The sequence below is a fragment of the Macrobrachium rosenbergii genome, chromosome 6, assembly GCF_040412425.1.
Source record: "Macrobrachium rosenbergii isolate ZJJX-2024 chromosome 6, ASM4041242v1, whole genome shotgun sequence".
NCBI classification, from domain to species: Eukaryota; Metazoa; Arthropoda; class Malacostraca; order Decapoda; family Palaemonidae; genus Macrobrachium; species Macrobrachium rosenbergii.
The window spans coordinates 8,770,867-8,796,441 of NC_089746.1; the positions used below are offsets into that span (position 1 = coordinate 8,770,867).

Here is a 25,575-nt window from a genome sequence, read left to right on the forward strand (position 1 = left end):
TGAGAGAGAGAGAGAGAGAGAGAGAGAGAGAGAGAGAGAGAGAGAGAGAGAAAGAGAGAGCAAAAAAACAATACACAAGAAAAAAATATGATTTATGAAACTGCGTGGGCGGTGTTAAAAAGAGAAGAGAGAGAGAGAGAGAGAGAGAGAGAGAGAGAGAGAGAGAGAGAGAGATCAAGGTAAGGTGGGAACGTGTGTATGTCTGTGTGTATGAGAGAGAGAGAGAGAGAGAGAGAGAGAGAGAGAGAGGGGAAATCAGAGAGCGGAAACTCTCTCGGCAGTCACACTCGCATTTCACCTCTGGAAGCGTCGGGACCCCACAGCCTCCTCCTCTGTCACTCCTGATCGCGGGCTGCCAGAGAGAAGAGAGGGAGAAAGAGAGAGAGAGAGAGAGAGAGAGAGAGGGAGGAAGAGTGAGAGACAGAGACGTCTGCATTCCCCAGCAGCATCCGCCGAGTTGGTACTTACCTTCAGGAGAGCACAGGCATCTTTCTTCCTTTTTCCATCGCCTTCAACACAATCGTCATCTTGGTCCTCTGAATTTTGGTTGGAGTTTACTTCAAGTCACCTTCGATTTTTCCCTCTAAGTAAGGATTTTTTTTTATTAAATCAACAAGTTTTGAACGTTTGCTTTTGAAGATTTATTTGAAACGCCAATGGCTAATTATTTTTCTAAAGGATGTAAACTATGTTAACTTTTTTCGAAGTTTTTTGATAGAAACATACTTCGAAATTTTTGCTTTCTTACTTAAAAAAATTGCTTTAAAGTTTCCAGACTATTAGGTGTTCAGAAAATTCCTTAAAATAAGTGACTGCGAATTCTAATTTTAGCAACAACAGATCATAGATTTCTGTTTTCGAAAATTTGCGCGAAAGAAAATTCGACAAAAAGTTCCCCATGTCTGAGGGATAGAAGTAAACTCATTCCAGCTGTTTTTGTCTGAAAGGACATATTCTAATGATTTGTTTCGGAATATTTTCTTGAGAGAACAAACTCAAGACTTTAATTTATTCCAAAAGACAGAATTAATTAGAACAGGCTACGAATTCCTCAACTCTTGAAAGAAAATATTTCCGTTAGTTCTCAGAATATTTCCTTGCTAGAGCAGATTTTAATATTTTTATTCCGAAGATATTCTTGAAGAGAGTAGAATAGGTTGAATCAGTCAGCACCATCACTTCATAGACTGAAAACAGAATGATTTGAATCACCATCATCACTATGACCTGCATTTCGTTCACAGTCAGTCACCACTGTAAAAATGACTAACTTGCTTTACCTTTTGTAGTTGTTGTTCTTTGTCGATTTTTTGCAGCCCTTTTTCATAGTCACGGTTTTAAAATTTTTCATTTAGAGCGTAGGCCTATGAGACGAGTAACCTACTGCCCTTTTCTTGCCCAGGCTCGAAGAAAGCGAATAAGTAAATGCAAATAAAAGAAGCAAAGGAATTTGACATTTTTGAAGTCTGCCTTTGGATTATCATGAAATCGAATATACATTTTTTAACTGGATCTCAGCTCAAGCCTTAATTCAAACATGATGAATACAACTGAAATCGAGCTTGCTATTTTTGTTTGTTGTTTGTCAGCAAATCTGGGATATGCTTTGCGCAACCATTGCGGAGTGGCTGTTTGTCACTCATTCGAAAGATTGCAAGGCCACACGCATTATCAGCCGCACTATCATGAATGCTCGTTGCACTTTTAAGTAGGATATAAAACCAGTATTTGCATGCAATAATTTACATTCATATAAAACAACTGCGAAACATTATTACATCAAAGTATGTGCGCACCACGTCGTCTGTCTGTCTGTCTGTCTCTCTCTCAATTAAACATAACAGTATACATGCAAAAAGAAACGTCTTCTGTGTCCTTCATCACCGTGGGAGTCATTTGGATAAATGAAACATCAAATAAGAGTTAGTGTCACAAACAAACGCTTGTCTCTGCTTATAATGTTCCCACTCTTTTTGTTTGCTTATTGGAACGTAGCCAAGCGTAGCGTACGCTAAACCTGACATACGAATGTTCAGTGGCGGATGGCTGGTGTTTACTAAAATATATTTTTATGGATACCTAAGGATGTGAACTCTTTAAAGCGCAGTTATCACCAATGTATAAACTTAATGATTTTTGCTTTAGTTCGCTATTATTACACACATACACACACATATATACATATACATATATGCATATACATATATTTATCATGTTGTTACGAAGGAATGTATCAGTGGAATTTATAAGGTCAAGCAACTAATTCAAGTAAACTGAATATGACAAAAACTTATATGCTCTAATGTATAAGAATAATATATATATATATATATATATATATATATATATATATATATATATATATATATATATATATATATATATATATATATATATATATATATATATATATATATATATATATATATATATATATATATATATATGTGTGTGTATATATATATATATATATATATATATATATATATATATATATATATATATATATATATATATATATATATATATATATATATATATAAATGCGTGTTTATGTAGACTCCTATCTATTCTTTATTTCTCTTAATTCATTATATATTTTCATCTACACTTTACTCTATGTTGATGCCGACACATACATTTTCATATCTCCTCAAAGTTAAAAAGTTTTAACTCTTTGCAACAGGTTAAAAGAGAATGAAAAAGCTGGAGATAAAAATCTATTTATAATACTATTGAAGAAGTTCCCTAAAAATGAGGTACTAAGAAATTTATTAGTGTTTTCATCATGAAAATCTACGATTTTTTGTCTTTCCTATGATGTACAGTTTATAATTATTAATTATGACTTGATTTAAATTGCAGTAATTATTACTTATTGACTGCATTTTTATTTTACCATAGGGAAAAACTGAGTATTTGAGTGTATTTAATTTTTATTTTCAGTAATTTTTTAAAATTTTTTATCTTTGCCTTATTTTTATCTACACGTTCATGAAGCACTGAATTTTAAATGATGTACGCAATGCACATGATATAAAAGATAAGTTATAATTCAGATGTGACTGCAAATCTCCTAATTTCTCAGTTTTTTTTACGATTAAGAAACAAAAATAACAACAGCAATAATAATAATAATAATAATAATAATAATAATAATAATAATAATAATAATAATAATAATAATAATAATAATAATAATAATAATAATAATAATTGTGTACTAAATATCCACAATTATATATTAAATTGTACTGCAATTTTTAAAATTTGCTATATACTGTATTACCTTACCATGTCAAATTTATTGTATAATTGTGGATTTTTATTACACAAGCATTTTTCACCAGATTGTGAATCTCTTAGGAATAATAATAATAATAATAATAATAATAATAATAATAATAATAATAATAATAATAATAATAATAATAATAATAATAATAATAATGAAACTGCAAGCGAAAGCCACAACAATCTTAACATATTCAGAAAGGCATTATAATTAACTTGGTAATTTTGCATTTTAAATTGAAGATTACGAGGTCATATTCATCTTGGGGTTCTTGCAGACTGACTCATTGTAAATCATGCCAGGATTTCGTTATCTTAATCTCAGTGAATAAAGTGAATGAATAAGCTAGTTGAAGAAATATTTCGTCATAAATATGTCGAAGACATCTCGTCTCATCAGTCTGCCTGCTTTGAAGGAAGAGTCCGTGCTGGCACAGAGTCAACTAAATGTATATCCAATATTATATTGACAGCGTGTTTTCTGTTAGCCTCAAATAATTCAAGTCCGATAATGTATTGCATTTTTGTATACTATAAGTGGAGAAGCAAATCCAAAGTTACGTATGGGTACATATATTTAAAAATAAATCTCTACAGAGAGAATCCGGGAATCTGTTCGAACAGATTCCCGAAAGCTCTCTATAGAGATTTATTTTTAAAAATATATCTACCCATACATAACTGTGGAATTGTTTCTCCATTTCAAGACTCATGCCACCATGAGCATTTTTTAATACTACAAGTCAACGTATCATTCATTAATTCGCTGGAGAATGTTTGCTGTCTTCCGTATGACATCGAGACATCATGTATATCTGTTTGGTTATTCATGATATCATCATCTCGTAAGACACAAGGTTATTCTTTCAAGGATGAGTGAATACGATCTCATTCAAATAGAGACATTTCATTCAATGGACACACTCCGTGGCACGTGTAATTTCCCGAAAGGTTTCAGGGGATCGAAGAGAAATTTGGCGGAAAAGCCCTAAAATAGTGGTACAGGTTAACGAACTTACTTCTGTGATGAAAAGGCAATGGAATCCTTTGTTTAACTAAGCCGTATTCCCGCGTTCTCTCGCTCCAGAGTTCACTCTTTTTCTATATTAATATGTACATGTATGCAAATATATATATATATATATATATATATATATATATATATATATATGTGTGTGTGTGTGTGTGTGTGTGTGTGTGTGTGTGTATGTATATATATATATATATATATATATATATATATATATATATATATATATATATATATATATATATATATATATATATATATATATATAATTTGTATATATGTATTCATTATATACATATACATGTATGTATATATATATATATATTTGTATATATATATTCATTTATATACATATACATGTGTATATATATATATATATATATATATATATATATATATATATATATATATATATATATAGAGAGAGAGAGAGAGAGAGAGAGAGACTGACAGACTGACTGACAGACAGAGAGGTGGTAAATCTCAACTTTACGGTGATCAGCTGAGGTCAAGACAAGGCTATAGGGCTGGCAACCTCATCCGTAGACCTACCTGAAAACCGGAGAGTTTTAGGCCCCCCCTAAAAAAAGGAGAAAAGGCGTATGATAAAAGAAAAATATTCATATAATATCATTATTACCCCTTTTTAGTTTTTTTGTAAAATAAAACTATTGTGCCGGCTTTGTCTGTCCGTCCGCACTTTTTTCTGTCCGCACTTTTCTGTCCGCTCTCAGATCTTAAAAACTACTGAGGCTAGAGGGCTGCAATTTGGTATGTTGCTCATCCACCGTCCAGTCATCAAACATACCAAATTGCAGCCCTCTAGCCTCAATAATTTTTATTTTTTTAAGGTTAAAGTTAGCCATAATCGTGCATCTGGCAACGATATAGGACAGGCCACCACTGGGCCGTGGTTAAAATTTCATGGGCCGCGTTTCATAGAGCATTATAGCGAGACCACCAAAAGATAGATCTATTTTCGGTGGCCTTGATTGCGTCAAAGAAAGTTCGGCGCATTTTTTACTTGTTTTTATTTAAATCTACTTTTTTAACTATGCGGTAAATAAATAGCTTAGAAATAAGGGTGATAAATGGGTAATAGAAATCTTTTTCCTATGTTGACAGATTGGATGAATTTTTGTTGTCGAACCAAAGAAACTTCGGCTAATTAACTCTGTAAAAAGTAAACAAAAAAAAAAAAGCCTAACCACGCGGACTGTGTTTTTCAAGAGAACAAACTTTGCTGGAATTTTTAGGCTCGTTAAAGTTCATAATTAGCAACGCGTCATCAAAAGTTGAAATTATCTTTTTTATATAGAAGTCAAAGAAGAGGAATCTTTATAATCAGTAATGTAGCTTTAGTTTAATGATGTCATGCAGAGGTTTTCTGGAGAACAGATGTCTTTCATTTTGCCTTCTTTCTGTTCATTTATTTGCTTAATTTTATTTGTTTGTTTGTGTGCTTTTTCTACCAGGTTTTGTTGTCCTTCCTTTTTATGACTTTGTTGTTGTTTTGCCTGTGTCTGTTTTAGCTGGACGTCTGCAAAAGATTGAAAAGCAACTTGGTGCATCTAAGGAGGTCAAGGTTGGAATGCATGAATTATAAATATATATGTATATATACATATATATATATACATGTGTATATCATATACACAAACATGTATATATGTATATATATATATATATATATATATATATATATATATATATATATATATATATATATATATATATATATATATATATTTTCATATATAATCTATATATACTATATATATATATATATATATATAAATATATTATATATAATAAATATATAATTCTTTTCATACAGAATTAGATGACTAGAAATGACCAAAACTTACAAAAGAAAACAATTCTTACGATTAAGAGAATGAATGAGTTGCTAGAAATTCATAAGAAATCGGAACGACGTCAAAGGCTACTGGATAGGGTGGCTTAAGAAACTGGAGATTAGACGCATCCACGACAGACGCATAGAATTCTTGGTACACGGAAGAAAACTGCTGACAAATCAAGGAAGTGCGTCAAATTTCTGCAGTGTGCAGATGAGAGCATTATTTCCATGAAATGGAATAAGTATATGTATATCTGTTTTCTTTAGGTGAACCTCTCTCTCTCTCTCTCTCTCTCTCTCTCTTTAGAAACACTTTGCTTGGCTGTATGACAAGCAGAATTAAGAAGTGCTACGATCATTAGGGTCTAGTTTCCATGAACTTCTCAAATTTTTTTTAAATTTTATAATCAGCTCTGTACGAGACATTTATTCCAAACTGCTTAGTTTCCATTACAAGATCCAATCCAGTTATATATGTATATCTGTTTTCTTTAGTTGAACCTCTCTCTCTCTCTCTCTCTCTCTCTCTCTCTCTCTCTCTCTTTAGAAACTCTTTGAAACACTTTGTTATTTTGGGCTGTATGACAAGCAGAATTAAGAAGTGCTACGATCATTAGGGTCTAGTTTCCATGAACATCTCAAATTTTTTTAAAATTTTATAATCAGCTCTGTACGAGACATTTATTCCAAACTGCTTAGTTTCCATTACAAGATCCAATCCAGTTATATATGTATATCTGTTTTCTTTAGTTGAACCTCTCTCTCTCTCTCTCTCTCTCTCTCTCTCTCTCTCTCTCTCTCTTTAGAAACACTTTGCTTGGCTGTATGACGAGCAGAATTAAGAAGTGCTACGATCATTAGGGTCTAGTTTCCATGAACATCTCAAATTTTTTTTAAATTTTATAATCAGCTCTGTACGAGACATTTATTCCAAACTGCTTAGTTTCCATTACAAGATCCAATTCATTTATGAACAGTGCTGTATATGAGATTTTTTTTTTTCAATCTCAGTACGCTCTGAACAGCAAGAACCACACCGGCTCTCCGAGTCAGACAAAACACGCCCCCACAAACGAGACGTAAATCGAGTTAAGTCTGTCGCTTCTTCGTCTGTTTCTTGGTCGTCTGTAACCTATTCATTCTTGACGACACTTGTAAGAGCTTCTCTTCTTCTGCTGTTTTCAGCGACTGAAATTTCCAATCCACGCTCGCTGACGGAGCGATCATTTGAGTGGCATCTGTTATTTAACGTTCTGGTGATGTCCGCTTTTCCGGAAGCCCTGTTGTCACGCTTTTGTTATTTTGGGTTCTTTGACTTGGTGCCTCACACCGTGTGGAATGTATTGTTTTTTTTTAGTCTGTTTAAGAATACAAATTACAATTAATTTTTATTATTATGCTTCCATACATTGTTATTTTTCATTGAAATATAAATGCATTGTTTAGGATTTTATTCAAAGATGCAAAGTACAATTTACTGTCAGTAAGCTTAACAGAAAATGCGATGAATTCTCATCAAAATAAAATCAATCACACTCTTACAGGTCCTTCAGTCCCGGAACTGCCTCATCACTTATTATCACTACTCCCCCCCCCGCCGTTATTTCTCCTCCCAGTTATCATCGTTTCCGCCACTATTCACTGTCCTCAGAAAATAATTGTCACGGCAGCGTTATTTGTGAGCTTTTCTTCTTAAAACGGAGCAAAGGATGATTGGAGAATTTACCATCATTAAAAGAGAAGCGAACTCTCTCTCTCTCTCTCTCTCTCTCTCTCTCTCTCTCTCTCTCTCTCTCTCTCTCTCTCTCTCTCTTCTAAGGGAGTCATATCGTGTTTAGTCTTTATAACTGAAAATCAATAGCAGCCTCAAATTTACTCTGAATACACACATACACACACCCACACTCACACACACAAACACAACACACACACACACACACACACACACACACACACACACACACATATATATATATATATATATATATATATATATATATATATATATATATATAAGTATAAGCGAATCCCATTTTCCTGTGGGATTCAGCATTATACACTGAAGTCACGTGCGTCTACTGTGACTTTTTAAGCATATATAATTATATATGCATTTATTTATATATATAAACATAAATATATATATATATATATATATATATACATATATATATATATATATATATATATATATATATATATATATATATATATAAGTATAAGCCTCTCCCATTTTCCTGTGGGATTCGCTTATACACTGAAGTCACGTGCATCTATTGTGACTCCTGGTTTGTAGCTTACTGATTGTATATGAATCACGGTGTGATAAAAATCACACACACACACACACACACACACACACATATATATATATATATATATATATATATATATATATATATATATATATATATATATATATATATATATATATATATATATATATATATATATATATATATACATACTATACATAGAGTATATATTTATATATGTATATATTTATATAAATATATATATATGTATATATTTATATAAATAGATATAAATATATATATACAGTATATATATTTATATACTTATATATACTGTACATATATAAATGTATAAATACAAGAAATAAGCTCATATACCAGTTCAATAACGGATCCTTACCAATATATAAAAGTTTTATTCTTCATTTCTACATCTCCACATTTCTCACCATGATTATTCTTCTTACAGCCCAACCAATACGCAAATAGTTCTTATGGAAGATTTCCACCTTCTTTCGTTTATTTGCAACCGATAACCACACTTTCAATCCATAAACGGAGTTAGCTCTGCAATCCCCTCATACATTTCCATTTTGCTTTAATCGACACCCGAAGCCTCTTCCTTCCCGTAGGGTAGTGCCATTAGTGAACCTCATGCGGTGCACTGTAGGCATTACTTAAGGTTCTTTGGAGCGTGCCTTCGACCCCTAACTGCAACTCCTTTCGTTCCTTTTACTGTACCTCCTTTCATATTCTCTGACTTCCATCTTACTTTCCTCAACGCTCTCCTAACAATTGATTCTTAGTGCAACTGCTTTGAGGTTTTCCTCCTGTTACACCTTCCAAACATTTTACTGTCAATTTCCATTTCAGCGCTGAATGACCTCAAAGGTCCCAGTGCTTGGCCTTTGGGCTACATTCTATATTCAATTCAACTCAGCTCTAAGCCTCTTCCTAATATTTTCCAAAAAATGTCGCTTTATTTTCTCCATCTGTTCTGTGACTTTTCGCTTCTCCATTACATTAACACAGAGACACCTTCATGAAACATCTGCCTCCATTCTTCCAACATCCATATTAACATTCCTCGCTCCTTATTCTTGATTTCCATTCACCCGAATTATCTTTTTCTTGCGCATATTTACTCTCAACTTTCTCTTGCAAAGACTTTCAAGCTCTTTCACTGGTTTCTGTAGCTTCTCTTCACTATCCTCCATCAGAGCCGTATGACCTGCAAACATCAGCCATTCCTCAGTCATTTAGCGTCAAGTTCTTATCCCAGAACTTTACGCTTCCAGCTGCTTTCCCTTTTCAGAATTCAGCTATAGCTTCACCCACACACACACACACACACACACACATATATATAAAAGATAAAATCCACGAAGAAACGTTCCACCTTCTGTTTTGCAACCGATAACCACACTCATTCAACACTGAAGTGCTGCGAGGCCTTTCGACACTAGTGACGTAAGGCCTCGCAGCACTCCAGTGTTTCCGTTTCCTTCGCGGATTTTATCTTTATTTATATATTCATCACGTTCCATATTTTCACTGTGATTCAGTTATACATATATATATATATATATATATATATATATATATATATATATATATATATATATATATGTATATATAAGTATTATATATATCCCATTTTTCTGTGACTTTTTAAGCATATATAAATATATATGCATTTATTTATGTGATTTATAAATATATAAATATATATATATTTATTTATGTATATAAATATAAATATATATATATATATATATATATATATATATTTATATATATATATATATATATATATATATATATATATATATATATATATATACAGTATATATATATGTATATATTTATATAAATAAATATAAATATATATATACAGTATATAGAGTATATATTTATATAAATAAATATGAATATATATATTCAGTATATATATTTATATACTTATATATACATATATAAATGTATAAATATAAGAAATAAGCTCATATACCAGTTCAATAACGGATCCTTACCAATATATAAAAGTTTTATTCTTCATTTCTACATCTCCACATTTCTCACCATGATTATTCTTCTTACAGCCCAACCAATACGCAAATAGTTCTTATGGAAGGTTTCCACCTTCTTTCGTTTATTTGCAACCGATAACCACACTTTCAATCCATAAACGGAGTTAGCTCTGCAATTCCCTCATACATTTCCATTTTGCTTTAATCGACACCCGAAGCCTCTTCCTCCCCGTAGGGTAGTGCCATTAGTGAACCTCATGCGGTGCACTGTAGGCATTACTTAAGGTTCTTTGGAGCGTGCCTTCGACCCCTAACTGCAACTCCTTTCGTTCCTTTTACTGTACCTCCTTTCATATTCTCTGACTTCCATCTTACTTTCCTCAACGCTCTCCTAACAATTGATTCTTAGTGCAACTGCTTTGAGGTTTTCCTCCTGTTACACCTTCCAAACATTTTACTGTCAATTTCCATTTCAGCGTTGAATGACCTCAAAGGTCCCAGTGCTTGGCCTTTGGGCTACATTCTATATTCAATTCAACTCAGCTCTAAGCCTCTTCCTAATATTTTCCAAAAAATGTCGCTTTATTTTCTCCATCTGTTCTGTGACTTTTCGCTTCTCCATTACATTAACACAGAGACACCTTCATGAAACATCTGCCTCCATTCTTCCAACATCCATATTAACATTCCTCGCTCCTTATTCTTGATTTCCATTCACCCGAATTATCTTTTTCTTGCGCATATTTACTCTCAACTTTCTCTTGCAAAGACTTTCAAGCTCTTTCACTGGTTTCTGTAGCTTCTCTTCACTATCCTCCATCAGAGCCGTATGACCTGCAAACATCAGCCATTCCTCAGTCATTTAGCGTCAAGTTCTTATCCCAGAACTTTACGCTTCCAGCTGCTTTCCCTTTTCAGATTTCAGCTATAGCTTCACCCACACACACACACACACACACACACATATATATAAAGATAAAATCCACGAAGGAAACGGAAACACTGGAGTGCTGCGAGGCCTTTCGACACTAGTGACGTAAGGCCTCGCAGCACTCCATGTTTCCTTTCCTTCATGATTTTATCTTTATTTATATATTCATCACGTTCCATATTTTCGTGATTCAGTTATACATATATATATATATATATATATATATATATATATATATATATATATATATATATATATATATATATATATATATATATATATTTTATATATATATTTTATAAGCATATATAAATATATGAGTCCCATTTTCCTGTGACTTTTTAAGCATATATAAATATATATGCATTTATTTATGTATATAAATATAAATATATATATATATATATATATATATATATATATATATATATATATATATATATATATATATATATATACAGTATATATATATGTATATATTTATATAAATAAATATAAATATATATATACAGTATATAGAGTATATATTTATATAAATAAATATGAATATATATATTCAGTATATATTTTTATATACTTATATATACATATATAAATGTATAAATATAAGAAATAAGCTCATATACCAGTTCAATAACGGATCCTTACCAATATATAAAAGTTTTATTCTTCATTTCTACATCTCCACATTTCTCACCATGATTATTCTTCTTACAGCCCAACCAATACGCAAATAGTTCTTATGGAAGATTTCCACCTTCTTTCGTTTATTTGCAACCGATAACCACACTTTCATTCCATAAACGGAGTTAGCTCTGCAATCCCCTCATACATTTCCATTTTGCTTTAATCGACACCCGAAGCCTCTTCCTCCCCGTAGGGTAGTGCCATTAGTGAACCTCATGCGGTGCACTGTAGGCATTACTTAAGGTTCTTTGAAGCGTGCCTTCGACCCCTAACTGCAACTCCTTTCGTTCCTTTTACTGTACCTCCTTTCATATTCTCTGACTTCCATCTTACTTTCCTCAACGCTCTCCTAACAATTGATTCTTAGTGCAACTGCTTTGAGGTTTTCCTCTTGTTACACCTTCCAAACATTTTACTGTCAATTTCCATTTCAGCGTTGAATGACCTCAAAGGTCCCAGTGCTTGCCTTTGGGCTACATTCTATATTCAATTCAACTCAGCTCTAAGCCTCTTCCTAATATTTTCCAAAAAATGTCGCTTTATTTTCTCCATCTGTTCTGTGACTTTTCGCTTCTCCATTACATTAACACAGAGACACCTTCATGAAACATCTGCCTCCATTCTTCCAACATCCATATTAACATTCCTCGCTCCTTATTCTTGATTTCCATTCACCCCAATTATCTTTTTCTTGCGCATATTTACTCTCAACTTTCTCTTGCAAAGACTTTCACGCTCTTTCACTGGTTTCTGTAGCTTCTCTTCACTATCCTCCATCAGAGCCGTATGACCTGCAAACATCAGCCATTCCTCAGTCATTTAGCGTCAAGTTTTTATCCCAGAACTTTACGCTTCCAGCTGCTTTCCCTTGTCAGATTTCAGCTATAGCTTCACCCACACACACACACACACACATATATATATATGTATATATGTATATGTATTCATATACCTGTATGTATAGCCTATATATAAATGTATACAAATATTCATATTCTTAACTATAAATCTGTGTATATGTATATATATATATGTGTGTATGTATGTATATATAAATGCATGCACACAAATGTCTATATATATACATATGTATGTATATATATTTATATATATATATATATATATATATATATATATATATATATATATTACTTAAACAGCTGAATCATGTATGTGAACCCACGTATAGAAAACTTCTTATGGCATCTTCAACCTATTTTCCACCTACATACTATGTATGTGAAAGTGTGTGTGTGTTGGTACGTGTGTCAGAGTATTAGATCACCATAAAATCCTGTTCTTATCCACGCCGTAATTAAACCCCAAACTAGGCTTATACTAATGAGTATCTGCAATCTACTACCCTATTCAACGCTTAATTTAAAAGGGACATTTTGCTGTAGTCCAAGGAATGTAATCCGAACACGTAACGGAGGCCTGTCTTTAAAAAAAAGATAATTTAGATAATTAACCCATGAGAGAGAGAGAGAGAGAGGGGTAGAGAGAGAGAGAGAGAGAGAGAGATGCCATTTACTAATTTAATGAAGCAGTGACAGAGAAGAAAAGAATGTAAAGTATAGGGAAGAGAGAGAGAGAGAGAGAGAGAGAGAGAGAGAGAGAGAGAGAGAGAGAGAGAGAGATGTTACTAATTTAATGAAGTAGTGACAGAGAAGAAAAAACATAGTAAAGAATAGGGAAGAAAGAAAGAGAGAGAACAGTATATGAGATGAAGTGAGAATATCTTTATCCCTGTTCTCATCTACCACCAACGAATACCAAGCCCCAGCCCCAGACGGGTTGGAGGAGGAGTCTCGGGGTAGTGGGTGCCTTCGGTTCATATTAAGCCTGATCACCCAATTAAAGGCAACTTCTGAGCATTAATTGGATTATGAGACGCTTAAACAAGAGAGAGAGAGAGAGAGAGAGAGAGAGAGAGAGAGAGAGAGAGAGAGAGAAGGGAAATTTTCCACGCTTTCTCTCTTTCCTCAGTTCACGAATGTTTGTTTACCTCTGTTTACCTTCAGACAATAATGCTGATTGCGAGTCTCCCTTTAATTAGCTGGCTTTGTCTCCCCCCTCTCTCCCCTCTGCCGTCCAGGTAATATGTAAACTTATCGGAAAGCTAATCAAGATTGCGATAAAGGCCGAGTTTCATAATTCATACAGAATTTGTGTCTTAGGGTTGAGATTGATTTGAGCGATTGGATGTCACAACCTAGCGTCACAGTGACTACGGTCAGCGTGGCCGGACAGATGGGAGTTGGATGTTTGATGATTCATTTGTAAGGAGAATGAAGTTTCAGAAACTTTATGGATAATAAATTATATAATCGCTCTGCTCTGAAGTCTCGGAACACAATTATCTATCAACGGTTTGCAGGTTCGAATATTTTTACATTATTGGGTGACCCAAGATTCTAAATTATTTAAACAATGTTTAATTCTAATGGTCGTCCCAAAAGCATTTCGAGATTAGCTTTTAAGTGAAGGAATTACCCTTCTGATAGTAATCGGTAATAAAACGCAACTAGTCTTAAGGGTTGGCTACTGTTTTCCACTTTATAACCCTCCATACCTTTGCCAAAGAAGAAAAACTTGAATAAAATTTACGCCACAGTTTATTTTACGCGTTATTTTCTTTAGTTTCTAACATATTTTAATAATACCACTTACTTTTCATCAATATATTTATCCACTTGTTAATCTATATCTTCTTTTTTAAGTAGCGATCTCTTTTTCTTGTATTTCTCTTTGCCGTCTGTTACTTCTTTCGAATGAACACCATATTCTTTGGAAGCTTGAATTTCAAGTCAACGGCCCCTTTGGGCTTGTTCCATACGAATAGGGTTCATCTTCTGTATAATAATAATAATAATAATAATAATAATAATAATAATAATAATAATAATAATAATAATAATAATAATATCTTTGAAATCCTCGTGAATGTTACAGTCTTCATAATTAAACTCCTGTTTCCACATCTTACGTGAAAAAATTACGTACATGGGGCTGAAAAAAAGAAGATACAATAACAATGAAAAACCATTTTTAGATAATACAAAAAATGACTCTTCCAAGCATTAAGGCCTTCCCTCAGAGCATGCTAAAAATTTGTATCTAATTATCTACAGTATCTTATGATGCTTACAGAAACATAAAGACATCTGCTCAGCATGTATACATTATGATTAGTACATGAAGTGTTTTATATTTTTTATTCGAAATGCAGGACGCAGTTTTGGATTTCGGTAAAGAATTTTCATATGCCAATAGGGTCTGGTTTTGGTAGAAACTGTTGCTTCATCCAGAAAGTAGCCAAACGGATGATGATCAGGCAGCAAATCATCTGTTGATGTTGAAACAACATCTAATTGTCTTTAAAATACTGGCTACTAACATTCAGATGAGAAAATAATATTTTTGTAAAATAAGAAAAAATGTTGAAGAGTCTGTCGCGTTATAACCACCACCTTAGGAATCTTGCGAACAATACCTTGCTTTCTTGTAGCGGTGTATAAATGAGGTGAAAAATACCAGCCAAGGACCTGATTGAACAAAGACTTGAAAAATTCCAAATCTTTTCTTGAAACACTTAGGGGATAATTAATGGTTTGTAATCTCCCCCCACCCCCCGCCCCTCCCCCAAAGGCTACAGCTTCTAGATAGGGTATTCAGAAATCAAGAGACTCAAGGACATGAAGCAATATGCAGGCAATAATTTGGAAGTTCACAAGTAAAAAATGAAATGTCAAACTGAGAGAAAACACCAGTCTCGGCAGGTAGGATTCCAGGTATTGACTTCAACAAGCCACTGTTGTTAAAATACTAAATATATTTGAGGTTTCTTTGTTGCTCTTGTTAGAAACTTGTTATGCGTTACATTCTTTGTGTAATATTGTGTCATTTTTACAGCATGTATACTTGCAAGCATAGCCAAACATGCTGGCAAACTTGACTTTTTGAGAAATTTAACAGAAAGTCAAGGATCCCTTTATGTTGTTTCAAAAGTGGACTTCAAATGACAATAATTGGCAATGACAATGACTTTATATATTAAACATCTTCCAAAGGCATTCAAAGTTTTAAGTTTAACAGATACCTCCTGAGATGTATACGAACCCATATGGCCTGCTAGACTACGTCTATCTATCTATCTACCTGTCTCTCCTCATAACTCGAGCGCCAAGAAGCATTCCTCAGGCCCCCAAAAACCTCAATTTCAAAAGTAATTATTACGAATCCGGTACAGAACCACCGCTGGAGAAAGTCAGAGGCAGTGCAAAAGACTTCAGAGAAAAGCAGCAGCGAAAGAAAAGGCAAATGAGATCATCATTCTCACGCGAAGAGTTTAAGAAGCATTTCTCCTCTCAATGGAATCCATCAACAAGCCAGTGTGAGAAGCCCCATTCACGGATCTCACATTCTCTTCGACAGGCCGTACAAAGAAGGCGTCTTATTAATGCTCTGCGGTTATTTTCACTTTTTCTTTGGGCGCTAATGTATTCCATGAGAGAAAAGAAAGATGAAAGAAGCTCGAGGAATTCATTGGAGATGTCGGCTTTCTGGATCTTTTAAGTTTCCGTTTGCGCCACCTGAAAATAGATTCCCATTTTCAATCTTTTCGGCAGCTGAAATTAAAATTCCATTTTCTGTCCCTTTGCCAGGCGATAATACAGTCGAGTCCCATTTTCTATATCCTTTGTCCTGATGTCTTGCATTAATAATCCTCTACTTCTGTCATTTTGTCTTCTTTTATGGCGTCTGTTATAACGAAATTTTATATTCGAATGATTCCAGCCGGAGTTCCACAAACAATTAAATCAATTGCTATGTGTCACTTTTTTTTATACCAAAATGTTTTATTTTTCAAAATACTGGGAGCGCATTGTGCATTTTTCAAAGACTATTTCCGGAATAAGCATACGTGAATAACTGCATCTCTGAAAACAGCAGACGAACCTTTTATCATATGTGAAGAATAGTATTAATGAAAAACTTGGACGAATTCCCTGTAGTATGTGAATGATGGTACTAAACTAAAGATAAGCTTCCTGCACTATATGAACAACGTCAGTACAGGGAAATAAGGATAGAATTCTTAATTGAGAAACTTCCTTACTAGACTATGTTACATAAACTCGGAAATAATAAACTGCAGTAGAAATTCATAATAATAAATAATTATTATGCATAATGATTTGAGTAGCTTTGAATCTAAGTAGATTTCCTACTGCATAGTACACTTTTTTTACCAGAGATTTTATTTTGAAAAATCTCTGCCTTTTGAACTTCCAAAGTCAGGACGCAAAGGAATGAAAAACGAAAAGTAATAAACGAAAAATGAGGGCAATTACGAAAAGCAATTACCAACATTAAGGGCAGAATAACTATACATAATTTCTCGATACACTCGCATCCTATATAGCATATATATATATATATATATATATATATATATATATATATATATATATATATATATATATATATATATAAACTAGGTCATTAAAGCACAACTCGCATCTTATAAAGTGATAATAATTCCCATCCTACTTTGTTGGTAGGATAAAACCTTTGTCTCACGTCCCATTATGAAATACCTGACGAAATTTCATTTTCTAATTAAAGCAGATTTCAAAAGAGGAAACAAAATATGTACACGCACTCCAGGGCCGAAGGTGGGATGCTCGCGCGCGACCCTGATGAATAGATACTATTCTTTTCTCAGGGTCGTTGGCGTCACACCTCATTATCGTCGGCCTGAATAGAGGGGGCGTTTGCCTCCAGCATCTTCTCGTATCTTCTAGTATCCTTTTCTGTCCCGAGATGAGAGAGAAAGTGGCCATGGATTCCCTCTTTCGTCTGCTCATTCTCGTTCATTTTTGTGTCGCGGGTAATAATTCTGGTTTTTCAGTTTTCTGAAAAGAAAGCCATTGAGATGGCTATTTGCTTGTCCGTACGCACTTTTTCTGGCCGCTCTCAGAGCTTAAAAGTTACTAAGGCTAGAGGGCTGCAAATTGGTATGTTGCTCATTCACCCTCTATTTATCCAAAAAATCAAATTGCCGCCCTCTAGCCTCATTAGTTTTTATTTTATTCAAGGTTAAAGTTAGCCATAATCGTGCGTCTGGCAACGATATAGGTCAGACCACCACCGGGCCGTGGCTGAAAGTTTCATGGGCCGCGGCTCATACAGTGTTATACCGAGACTACCGAAAGACAGCTCTGTTTTCGGTGGTCTTGATTATATGATGTACAGAAAACTCGATTGCGCCGAAGAAACTTCGGGGCATTTTTTACTTGTTGTTTATGGCAAGCTCTAGATTATCTATCAAAGAGTGAGGGGAAAAAGTTACAAGAGATAAATTCAGGATGAACAGCTAAACTAAAAAAAAAAAAAAATGAGAGCAGACAGGCGTTGAGGAAGAGAATACGTAACTAAGGTAGATCTAGGTTGGCACAGTAACCTACATGAAGACAATATGTGACTACGGGTTTTCCATCATTGCCGGGAAGAACGACAGACATGTTGACCCACGACGAGAGAGAGAGAGAGAGAGAGAGAGAGAGAGAGAGAGAGAGAGAGAGCTAAGCGCAATCACGTTTCCACCCTTACAGGAACCAGGTCAATAAAGCTTCAGACGCGAAGAATGTTTTTTTACATTTTCATTCAAACAGTCGACAATACCGTTAACGATGACCGTAAACTGTCATCATTAACCTCTTGCCTGATTTGGGTTTCAGCCGCAAAGAATTGCTCATCTCTTTTTCTAATCAGGTTCTATTGCTCTCTCTCTCCTGCGCTGTCAATTGATTTTTCTTCTTTCGTGCCATTGTTGTTGCCCGTCGAAATGTCCAGTTTGTTCCTTTACAAACTTTTCGTTTAGTCTGTCTGAAAAAAAGCGTTATTTTTTTCAAAACTTCGAAGAGAAGGTCCTTCAGTATGATTCATTACTCTCTCTCTCTTATATACACACGCACACACACACATATATATATAATTATATATATATATATGTATATATACGAGTATATAGATAGATAGATATATACATATACGTATATATAATCAGAAAGCTACAAACGTCCTTTAATATCCAGTTCGCTCTACCTCGGAAATAATATATTTTCATATATGTTACCGAAGGCCGACTGGGTTAATGCGTCCCTGTAGTCCTGAGTTCCTGTCCTTCGTTGGTTCGAGCCCACGGGACGGCGTACTTATTATCAACTAAAAAATTCCCCTTCGGTAACATATATGAAAATATATTATTTCCGAGGTAGAGCGAACTGGATATTAAAGGACGTTTGTAGCTTTCTGATTGTATATGAATCACGGTGATGTGATAAAAGTCATACGTATATATATATATATATATATATATATATATATATATATATATATATATATATATATATATATATATATATATATATATTATATATATATGTGTGTGTGTGTGTGTGTGTATGCATAAATAACCATAACCACAGAATAAACTGGAATATGTCTAGTATTATTTATAGCAGCAATGGTCGGTTCAAAAACCAGATGGTGGAATCAGCCTTAAATAAACAGAGAAATGCAACGAATCTCTCAAGAGGCGCCTGGGATTCAGATAACTGAGATAAAATTTTCCTTCAACCAGCGATTAAGAAAATTAAAGAGAAATTGTTAACTGGAGTGACTTAACGGCTGACCAATGGATCTTTGGTATATACAGATACCGCTTTTCTGTAACTTTTCCTCATTCACTATTTGCCTGAGGAGAGACACTTCGGTCTCTGAAATGTAGACTCTATTTTCCATATTTTGGCGTTTCTATGGGCTCTCCTATATTTGATGGAATTCTGTTTTAACAGAAAATATTTCACAGTCATATATATATATATATATATATATATATATATATATATATATATATATATATATATATATATATATATATATATATATATATATATATATATACATATATATATATATATATATATATATATATATATATATATATATATATATATTTATATATATATATACATATATATATATATATATATATATATATATATATATATATATATATATATATATATATATATACTGTACACACACACACACACATATATATATATATGTATATATATATATATATATATATATATATATATATATATATATATATATATATATATATATAGACATATTCAGACATAAATCATGAGCACAAACCAGGGCCAAAACATATAATGGAGCATAGAAAAAGAACACCTTCTATGAATAATCATAAAAACACTACTATATAGGACCAAGCACAAAAACCTCTACAGAAAATCAACACGCACTTGCTAAGCACTAAGAGAGAGAGAGAGAGAGAGAGAGAGAGAGAGAGAGAGAGAGAGAGAGAGAGAGAGAGAGAGAAAACAGTCCCCATTTTATTAATAGAAGATATATATATATGGTAAAAGAGGTTTTCCATGTTAGGGAGAAAAAATTTTTTTTAATCATCACCAAGTCCAGTGTGTCTATGAAGAGATCTGTGGTAAATGGACGATATCATCTCAGATTATTATTACTATTATTATTATTTGTTTTTACCTAAACAAATAACATTATATATTACACGAATTTGATAATAATAATAATAATAATAATAATAATAATAATAATAATAATAATAATAATAATAATAATAATAATAATAATATGTTCTGCTCTTCTTTTCGACAGAAGATATTATTATCATTATTATTATTATTATTATTATTATTATTATTATTATTATTATTATTATTATTATTATTATTAACGACAGAATCTGCTTGCCACATTCAGTATTTACTTATACCTTGTTGCATAAACCCTTAGATTCTGAATTTTCACACAGTATCCATTGTATGCATTTAGGTACGTTCTCTGCTGAGGGTATTGAAATCCGATAGAAAATAAACGAATAACTTTGCCTCCTCAAGTTGGAAATGAACCGACCCTAGTTAAGTTCCTAAATTCAGTTTTACTGAGGCCTTGTTGTTTTAGTCACTGCTAATATTAGCTTAGGTAGCGATAGTAGACTAGTAGCCATAAAAGGAATTGTTGTTGTAGTTGCATAAAAATGCTTACTACGTTGTTTCGTCTCGGAAATTTACAAAAAAAAGAAAAAAGAAATTAATCTGAGATAACCTTATCAGAATGTCAGCAGATCGTGAGTAAGGATTCTTTCTGCAGCAATCTCATCAAGATGCACCACTTCGCCAGCCCTCTTGATAAGGAAGCGTCTTTGCATCGTATACCAACGAGGTCAACGCCCTAAAAATAAACCAAATGAGTTTACTGTTAGCTACGGTATGGGCTTAAAGAACTGTGCAGGTGGCGGGGGGATATTTACTGTCACCTCAACCTTCACAGCGGTTGACACATGCCACCTCTCAGTAATACATCTCCGTAAGACCACTGTTCATATTAATCCGATATTCCTCTTATCATTTCCAGAGCAAGCGGAAACCTAAGACGATTAACTATTGAAATTTCCCGCGCCTTAAAAGCTTGTCGCGACTTAGTGTTGCCACGGAAAGCAGTAATTGCGTTTTCACGGAGATTAAGCAACATTCAGCTGAGAGCGGCAGTTGATCTTGATCAGCCGCCGTTAACAACCGGGCACATGTTAGGAATGCCCAAGTCAATTGTCAAACAAGACTTCCAGAGTGGACTGTAGTGATTGTGTGTTGCTGGATGGGGGGAAAGCTGCATATAGTCTCATAAGTTAATTCCTATTCCTATGGAAATATCTTTGTCCGGCACGGGATTTCACGGCTTAGCAAACTTCTGATAACAAGAACTGTAGGTTCCGAGAGCTTGATATATATATATATATATATATATATATATATATATATATATATATATATATATATATATATATATATATATATATATATATATATATATAGTATACATAGGCATATATATATAGGCCTTAGTATATATATATATATGTGTGTGTGTGTGTTTGTGTGTATGTATATATATATATATATATATGTACATATATATACAGTACATACATATATATATATATATATATATATATATATATATATAAATATAAATATATATATGTAAAAATTCTTATCCGGATATAATTAGAATTCCGTTCTTGTCTTTCAGGTACAAAGATATATTAACAGGTGCAGTAACCTGATGTGAACTTTCTTCATTTAGTAATCTGGAAGCTGTGATTATGATATAAATAGATTTCCTTTACAGGTTGAGATAAGCAGACGACCAAACAGTTTTCATTGCCTCACTTAGAAAGAGAGAGAGAGAGAGAGAGAGAGAGAGAGAGAGAGAGAGAGAGAGAGAGAGAGAGAGAGAGAAAGTTTGACAGTGAAACTAATGAGTGAGAATAGATAAACAACTTAAAATTTTTATTTGTTAAATTTAATGCTATCGATAAACCAGTTATATTTATATTTTCATCATTGACATTTTTAATTAGAATGAAAAAAATAATGAACAGTTAATGTTGTATCCCAAGGAATGTGTTTGGATAATGTATTTTAAATGTATTTTGAATAATGCATTTTCATAGTTCATTTTACGAAACAGTGTAGTGAAACATATATGCTTATCATAAAAAATAACAGTAATAAGGCATCCTCATTAAGTAGTAATATGAAAAAATATGAGAGAGAGAGAGAGAGAGAGAGAGAGAGAGAGAGAGAGAGAGAGAGAGAGGTTGAATATATTACAAGTGAGCTTCGTAATTCATACGATGCTATAATGAATGTAATTTCCCACGTCTTTCATTTTTCGCCTCGCTCTCTCTAGCAGTCTTATTTGTAACTATATTTGCACTATGACCTGTCCTCGTTATCTCCTCGGTTCTCCTTTCTTCTGTGATACATCTTACCTTATAGCTTCTTTCATTTGTTCTTCTCCTCTTTTTTTGTTCTTTTTCTTGTGGCCTTCTCAAATCCACGGTGACACCAACCTTTCCTGGGGCTTCTTTCAGACTTTAATATTTGTTTGTTTACCAAATGATATACCTCACTCTTCTTTTTTGTTCTTCTTGCTCTTAACTTTGTTCCTTTTTTTTTGTGCAGGACTCAGCAGCCCAAGGGCAACGAGGCTTGACTCGATGAAGTCGGTAAATTGTAAAATCACCCATTTTAGTTCCCTATAGAAATGTAAATGGTTGCAACATTGTGCTTGATACGTCTTTAGAACCTCATTCGCACTGTACGTTGGTAATGGCGTCATCATTGCTAACGATCGCTACAGTAAAGGTCACTCAGAGTTTTCCGAATACATCTCTGCATTCATTAGCAAGCAAGCACAAGCATCTAGGAAGAGCTGCCAGCCACCCATAGCTTCAGCTACGACATTAAGGATACCCAATTACAGCTTATGCTTGCGTCAATCAAATAATCTAAAAGAAAATCTGGAGCCTTGATTTAGAAACCAGTGTTAGGTTTTTGCTTCACAGTGACGCTTTTATTCTAAAATTTACGTTGCAGAAAAAGGGGCTTCGGTTTCAATAAGAAAAAGGATCGTTTGATATCGGGTTCCATGAATCAAAATTCTGACTTGATATGAAGGACACCTCCCGTGTTAACCTTAAATGCAAGCGAGGTTGATCATTAATTCATTTATTTATTTTTTGTTTGTAACCACGAAAGGAATTCTCGTATTCGATAAGGGTTTTGCGAAATCTATTTTGTTTTTTCAGATCCTGAGGTCTCTCTCTCTCTCTCTCTCTCTCTCTCTCTCTCTCTCTCTCTCTCTCTCTCTCTCTCTCTCTCTCTGTCTGCCTTCATCTGCAAAGGACATGGAGATTTCAAAGCTTTATTGTTTACCATCGAACTTGACGTCATGCCAGTTAATCACAGATCATTATGCGAGAGACAGAGGGTGAGAGAATTAAAACAAAGACAGAAACAGAGAGAGAGAGAGAGAGAGAGAGAGAGAGAGAGGGGGGGGGGTGTTCATCTGAACTAGCACTTATGTCTATAGATGTTCCGTTAAAGATTAAAAAATAGAGAGAAACTTACGATAATCCAATGTACATGTGACGTTATTCCTGAAATTCAGGAACAAACAAAAGACCTTTACGCAAACTCGTTAGAACTTTCCCAGCAGACAAACGATTAGCTACTCTGTGAGCATTCAGCTCAAAGAAGAACTTTTCACAGACGTGTGTGGATGAAGCAGTCGTTAAACAACTTACTTTACATCTATTTATGGTCTTCCCCTTTTGATTAGCTACCACTATTTACGCAGCCTGGAAATCCCTTTAAGAATGTTCCATCAAGGTTTCCTTTAGCCGAATCGCCATCATTATCAAACGCCTCCAGTGGATGATAATAACAGAGAGGATTCTGATTCTCGGAAGCGGTTAACGAAGCGCTTAAAAGTCAAGGCTTCGGAGCTCTTGTGTTTATTTTAGTCTTAATCTAATCTGGTTACTTCCCGGGAGGAGTACTTGTGTTGTAGCGTATGATGCTGAAGATTATGGCTTTTTATTGATAACAATGGTGATGGCAGTTATTAGGCGGAGTGTTGAATACAACTGGGTCGATGGTTAAAATGTCGAAACACTAATAATGACGACAGATTGTGTCAGTGGATTAAATCTCGAGAGGATTAAGTGGAAACAAGGCGAATGACTATATATATATATATGCGAAGGAACACTTCTTGACGCCCAGCAATAACTCTATTCATGAATCAACTTCACCAGATGTCTTGTTATTTCATAATTCAGTTATATATATGTAATATATATATATATATAATATATATATATATATATATATATATATATATATATATATATATATATATATATATATATATATATATATATATATAAATATATATATATATATATATATATGTATATATATATATATATATATATATATATGTGCTTTTTTTTCTTTTCAATATTTACACACTAAATTTTCCTCTTTTTTTCCAGATGTGTGCAGTCTATTCGGTATAAACCTGCTTATAAAACCAATGATCTTTTCGACTTCTTGAGCAAGAAATTTGGTCTCGTCGAATGATGATAATCAAAGTGAAATATTCTTAATGGGAAGTAAACCTAAGTAGCTTTCCGTTCCAGATGCACTGCAAGGTATGGATATCAGCTTTGTGTAGCTTCCTGCTAAGTCTCAGCCACCAGCACTATGCCAGCGCGTTCCAGCCTTGGGACTCGAGGCCATCGTGGCTCTCCCTCTACACATCGCCTCAGCGCCTGAGGCATCCTGACGTCGTCGGCGGGAGCCTGGAGGACGCAATCGAAGACGCGTCCAAGGACACCATGAGGATCGCGAGCGAGGAGGTCGCGGACTCCCAGGAGGATTTCCTGCCCTGGGTCAGTTTTTTCATTTGTGAAGGGGTTCTGGTCGTTCACTGATTAAGAGGTCCAGGGTTTCGTTCCCAAGCGAAATTGGACGGTTTAGGCGAGTTCCGTGAAATCC

General features: G+C 33.6%; 1 protein-coding gene across 2 annotated transcripts in view; it reads left to right on the plus strand.

Annotated features, from left to right (window-relative positions):
• Positions 1 to 276: 276 nt before the first annotated feature.
• Positions 277 to 25,575, plus strand: part of LOC136839162 (uncharacterized) — a 32,409-nt gene continuing 7,110 nt past the window's right edge. Inside the window, exons 1-2 of one of the 2 annotated variants that reach the window (XM_067104841.1) lie at positions 277 to 587; positions 25,205 to 25,469. In XM_067104841.1, coding sequence (XP_066960942.1) covers positions 25,218 to 25,469 — 252 coding nt within the window. In that variant the 5' untranslated portion in view covers positions 277 to 587; positions 25,205 to 25,217. The remainder of the gene's footprint in view (positions 588 to 25,204; positions 25,470 to 25,575) is intronic. The other variant, XM_067104840.1, reaches the window with a different exon arrangement.